Genomic DNA, 5,614 nt, shown 5'->3' with positions numbered 1-5,614 from the left:
AAGTTGGAAATAGTAAGATCTGGAGAGGACAAGAACTCCACAAGGAGAGCAACAGAACCAGAAAATTTCAATACAGGGGTCTTTCCTGAGACACATACTTCAATTAAGCACCATGCATGAAGATAACCTAGAACCCCTGCACAGATGTAGCCCATGGTAGTTTAGTGTCCAAGTGGGTTCCATAGTAATGGGAAGAGGGACTGCCTCTGACATAAACTGATTGGCCTGCTCTTTGATCACCTCTCTCAGAGGAGGGAGCAGCCTTACCAGGCCACAGAAGATGACAACGCAGCCACTGCTAATGAGATGTGATAGACTAAGATCAGAAGGAAGAAGAGGCCACCTCCGCTATTAGTGGCCATGGGTGAAAAAGGGGGAGCTAAGGTAGGATCAGGAGGGAAAGAGGGAGGGAGGGGCTTATGGGAGATACAAAGTAAATAAAGTGTAAAAAATAAGCCAAACACAGAAAAAAATGTTCATGGTAGGTACAGAGCAATAATAATTCATGCCATGTGTAAACAACTTCCATGCCATAGGTTATATGGCCAGACAGTTATTTGCATTTCTATGCATTAAGAGATTCTTTAACTATCTCTGGATTCACAAGTTCATCTAAAGTTTAAACAATAATTTCTAGATGTCCTAATGCACAATGAGACCCACTGACCCAAAGAAATGTTTACTTTGGGACAATAAATTTGTGTCAAGCCTAACCTCTCTCTGGTGAGATATTTGTACTTGGCATCTGGAGGCTCACAGAGGTTTTCATTGTAGCTCTAAATTTCTATCAACTATCTAATTTGTTAACTTCAATCATTTAAATAAAAAAAGGAAATGTAGAAAATCATCATCAGGTACTATGAAATCATTAATTCATCTCAACAGCAGTAAGTCTTCATAAGCATCCTGCAGGAGATCCCCTCAACCAGGACAGGTATATATGCAAGGAGGCAGTAAAGCCTCTTTCGCATCATGTCAGAGTTTTGAGAAATACAGTAAAAGCAGCACAAAAACACGGGGTGTCAGTTACAGGATGAAAATCTAGAGGCACAATCTTTGCCTCAGATTTACCTCCAGTGTAGTCTTGGGAAATAGAAAACCTATGTTGCCTTCCAGAAATCCCAGATGTTTCCTGAATCCCTTTTCCTGAATGTCTCCTGACAGAAAAAAAAAAAAAGAAAAGAAAAAAGAACAAGCAGGAAAGGGAAAGCAAAATGAAGGCTAGTGCATATGCTCAAAATACATGTTATATTGGAAATACATGGCTTTCATGAAATTGTGGTCAATGAATTAACACCCATAAAAGACTTTAGGGGACAGCAAGATAATTCATATGGCAAAGAAACTTTCAAACCTTAGTTTGAACCCCAGAAACAAAATGGAAAAAAAGAGTCAGGTGTAAATTGTTCTCTGACCTCCACAAATATGCCACGTCACATGTGCACCTATAAAGATGCACACACAGACACACTAATGCACACTCACATGCAAGCAGACAAACGTAAAAAACTAAAATGTAATAAAAATTTAAAGGGTTTATGAAAAGTAAAAGAATAAACAGCAGATATGGGCACCACGAAGGAAGGAAGGAAAGAAGAAAGGAGGTAAGGAAGAAAGAAAGGAAGGAAAGAAGGAAGAAAGGAAGGAAGGAAGGGAAGTTCTATATAATCTAATCTAAAAAAACAAGAACATACCCTTTCCTAGAGCCGCCAAATTGAAATCAAGTTTTCCATCACCATTGCTATGTTGGATATCAGAACTCTAATACTGTAAAATGAAAAATATCTTATATTGAAGCAGCAGAGTTTGTAGTACTGTGTTAGAGAATGAACACAAAGATAATACTGAGTTCTTTTTTGCATTTTCATATAAAGGTTATGGGTTGGCTCTTTGTTCACCTCCACCTGAGGGAGGAGCAGCCTTACCAATTCACAGAGGAAAACAAAGAAGCCAGTCCTGATGAGACCTGATAGATTAGGGTCAGATGGAAGGGGAGGAGAACCTCCCCTATCATTGTACTGGGAAAGGGGCATAGGAGAAGAAGAGGGAGCAAGGGTAGGATTGGAAGGGCAGGGGAGGGAGCTACAGCTGAGATACAAAGTGAATAAACTGTAATTAATGCAAAAATTTGAAAGAATACAACAAAAGAATCATTGAACTCATAATTTAATATAGGGCTCTGTGAACTTTATCATCATGTTTTCAGTTACACCTGCTATCACGCAGAAGGGGGAAGTGTGCAGGGCCAGGGCTGTGTGTGGTGAGGGCAGCTGGTGAGACTCTCAAGGAGGTTTGTGTTGGAGGCTGAAGCACTGTGGGAGGAGTACTAACACTCTGCATACAGTAATAAACTGCCAGGTCTTCAGCCTGCACACTGCTGATGCTGAGAGTGTAATCTGTCCCAGATCCACTGCCTGTGAAACGATCAGGGACCCCAGTGTGCCGAGGGGATGCCCAGTAGACCAGCGGCTTAGGTGATTGCCCTGGTTTCCGCTGGTACCAGGACAAGTAGTTCTTTAGGTTGCTACTGTAATAAAGGCTCTGACTGGACTTGCAGCTGATGGAGACCTTCTCTCCTGCTGACACAGCCAGGGAGGATGGAGACTGAGTCATCACGATGTCTGCACAGGCACCTGCAATCAGGAACACACAATGAACATGAATATAGACACAAACACAGATTGTAAAACAGTTGAAGTTTGTCATTTAACATATTTTTACTATCATCTTGTCAGAGTTTTATTACGTAAGAAATACTGAGCCTGGCACACTCTTAAGTTTTTTGTCTACAAAGAAGTGACTCTGCAAAGATTATAATGTTTTGAGTTTCTCACCAGACACCCAAAGCAGCAGGGATATGAGGACTTGGGTCTGTGACTTTATCTTGCTCCCCCTGCTGTCTGATTTCAGTTCTCTGCAAAGGCTGGTTTATATAGTCTCCACAGCTGGGCTGCGCTGTAGGGGCCCATGCAAAGCAGTCAGCAAATGCATAAGCAAATGCCTGTGCATTGTCTGTGAGTATAGCTGGTGTCAATCAACAGTCAAAAATAGTATTAGGGGAAGCATGAACAATCACTAAAAAAGATTGCCTTACAGCTCTCAAACAGAAACGTACTAGATGCTCTAACAGCAGATCTGGGTTAATTTAAAATCCAAGACATTTAAATCAATTGACTTCTGTAGAAACAGTGGTAGCACTATCACAGATTGACAGTTTTGGAAATGATAGGATATGTTAAAAAAAATCACAACAACAATAACAGAAACAGAGTAAGAAAACTTGCCATAAAAGAAAGAAGAAAACAGAAGAAAAAATGAAAAGGAAGAAAGAATTGAGGCTAAATGTGTTCAATATGACTCATCTCCAAAACCATTACCTTAATGAAGAGTAGGGCCTTAGACATTTGACCTCTGGTTTCGTAGATAAACTAGGGACTAAGCTGCATAGAGTAACCCAGAATTAACTCTGTGGATATCCTGATGGACATTAATTTAAGACTGAGATCAGAGGAATTTGAATCTCAAAGGAAAGGAAATCCAGCAAAAACTAACAAGTATCTTCCCCACAGCTTTAGGAAATTGAATGACGGGGTCTAAATCTGGAGATATGAAAAAGGAAGTTTCATGAAGTCATTGACCATAGACCAACACTGCCACAAGTTTTTATTCAGGAAATAAAAATGCTTCTGTAAATTAGAAATTAGCTGTATCAAAACTGGATTAAGATGGGCTTCTGACTTCCTGAACACTGGGTCTCTCTAGAAGGGGACACAGCCACCATAATCTATATAATAATTTTATAGATACCAATAGAACACTGCATCAGCGATTGTTGCTATACAAATGGTGAAAAAAGAAAGTTTGTAAATGTATAAAAAAATCAATAGTGATAAGAGAAATCACAGAGGCTGCCAGAACTTGAACTTATGGAACTGTGAAAATATATTTAAGAAGTAAATTGTAAAGCCAGAATTATGTGTAAAATAAAAAAGAAAAACAAATAAATCAAATATCACGGCAAGGAGTGAAGATCCACATCTGTACTCCGAGAACTGGAGAGACAAAAGCAGGAGACTCATGATTTTGAGGCCAGCCTCGGGAATATACCAACTTCTGGGCCAATCTAATCTATACAAGGAGGCAATCTCTCAAAAACACGTATCATTAATCACCTGGTTACAATGCAGCTCATGGCATTATCTACCCCACGCAAATTATTTATCTTATGTTAATGTTTCACCATTAAGCCACAAATATTATTGAAAAAAATCATTTATCCAATACGCACTTCCTTCTATTTTGAATTAAATATATAATTTAATACTTCTACTTCTCAGGTATAAAAACGTTAAATAATTTCTGATAAGCACATGCAGATCTCCTCTGTAAACCGCTAACACAACATCATATGAGAAAGGTAGACTGTATGCAGATACAGGAAGTTCTTAATCTCAAGGTCAAGAATATGACAGACAAGGAGCTCTGCTCCTGTCAGTGTCTAAGAAGGTGTCATATGCCTTTGATCTTCACTGAAATTTACACTTCTCCTTGTGACAGCAGCAGTGAGCTCAGACTCTGCTCTCATGAGGTGAACAGCTGCTCTATCAGATTGGAAAAATGGAGACAGGGATCTTTCAAATTCCATGGTCTTCTCACAGTATGCCAGGGGAGAGTATGCAGTCTAAAGAAATAAAAGTTTCAAATTATATTATACATAATATAAAAGGCCCAAAAGTCCTTAGTTACTTATCAAGTTTTCACAGTATGTCCTGGTGCATTGGATTCTATTGCCATTGTTCAGAAATGGACTATAACCCTGCTCACTTAACACAATATTGATCAATATGATTTCATGCTTGTAATCAAGAAGTCTGAAGTTGATGTCCTTTAGCTCCCAGAACACAGCATCTTCTTCCATGGACGCCAGTGTGTATGGAGGACCAGGGAATATCATTCTCAGATGCAAATTATCCTGAGACAGTACAGGCTGAACTTGGCTTTTCTGTTCCAGCTTTTAGAATATTTTATTCTCTGGATGAGTGGCTATGTCTACCCCACAGTATCAGTAACTGAGATAAAAAATTGACATAGTATTCTTAGTTAAAATCAGCACCATGGTACTGAGGATATAGAAGTTTATTCCTGCATTCCAGGAATAGGAGGTCATTATACAGAGTGACAGCCATAGACAAAAACTGTTCTGCAGAGTGATTCCTCAAGATACAACTATACCACTCATAGGCATATATCCAAAAGATGCTCACGTACACAACTAGGACATTTGCTCAACCATGTTTATAGCAACTTTATTTGTAATAGACAGAACCTGGATACAACCCAGATGTCCCTCAGTTGAGGAATGGATGCAGAAATTGTGGTACTTTTACACAATGGAATACTACTCAGCAATTAAACACAAGGAAATCACGAAATTTTCAGGCAGATGGTGGGATCTAGAAATGATCATCACGAGTGACGTATCCCAAAAGCAGAAAGACACACATGGTATATACTCACTGATATAGACCTATAAGATAGGATAAATATACTGAAATCTATACACCTAAAGAAGATAAACAAGAAAGAGGACCCTGAGTACGATGTCCAATCATCA

General features: G+C 39.1%; 1 gene segment (V, D, J or C); it reads right to left on the bottom strand.

Moving 5' to 3' along the window:
- Nucleotides 1-970: 970 nt before the first annotated feature.
- LOC132649075 (immunoglobulin kappa variable 4-1-like) lies at nucleotides 971-4,918 on the bottom strand. The segment is given in 4 exon segments: nucleotides 971-1,083; nucleotides 2,328-2,633; nucleotides 2,835-2,900; nucleotides 4,825-4,918. Coding segments are annotated over 4 exon segments (579 nt in total).
- Between the last annotated feature and the right edge of the window lie 696 nt (nucleotides 4,919-5,614).

This window comes from Meriones unguiculatus, chromosome 18 (assembly GCF_030254825.1).
Source record: "Meriones unguiculatus strain TT.TT164.6M chromosome 18, Bangor_MerUng_6.1, whole genome shotgun sequence".
NCBI classification, from domain to species: domain Eukaryota; kingdom Metazoa; phylum Chordata; class Mammalia; order Rodentia; family Muridae; genus Meriones; species Meriones unguiculatus.
This window is presented reverse-complemented; position numbering and strand designations above follow the sequence as displayed.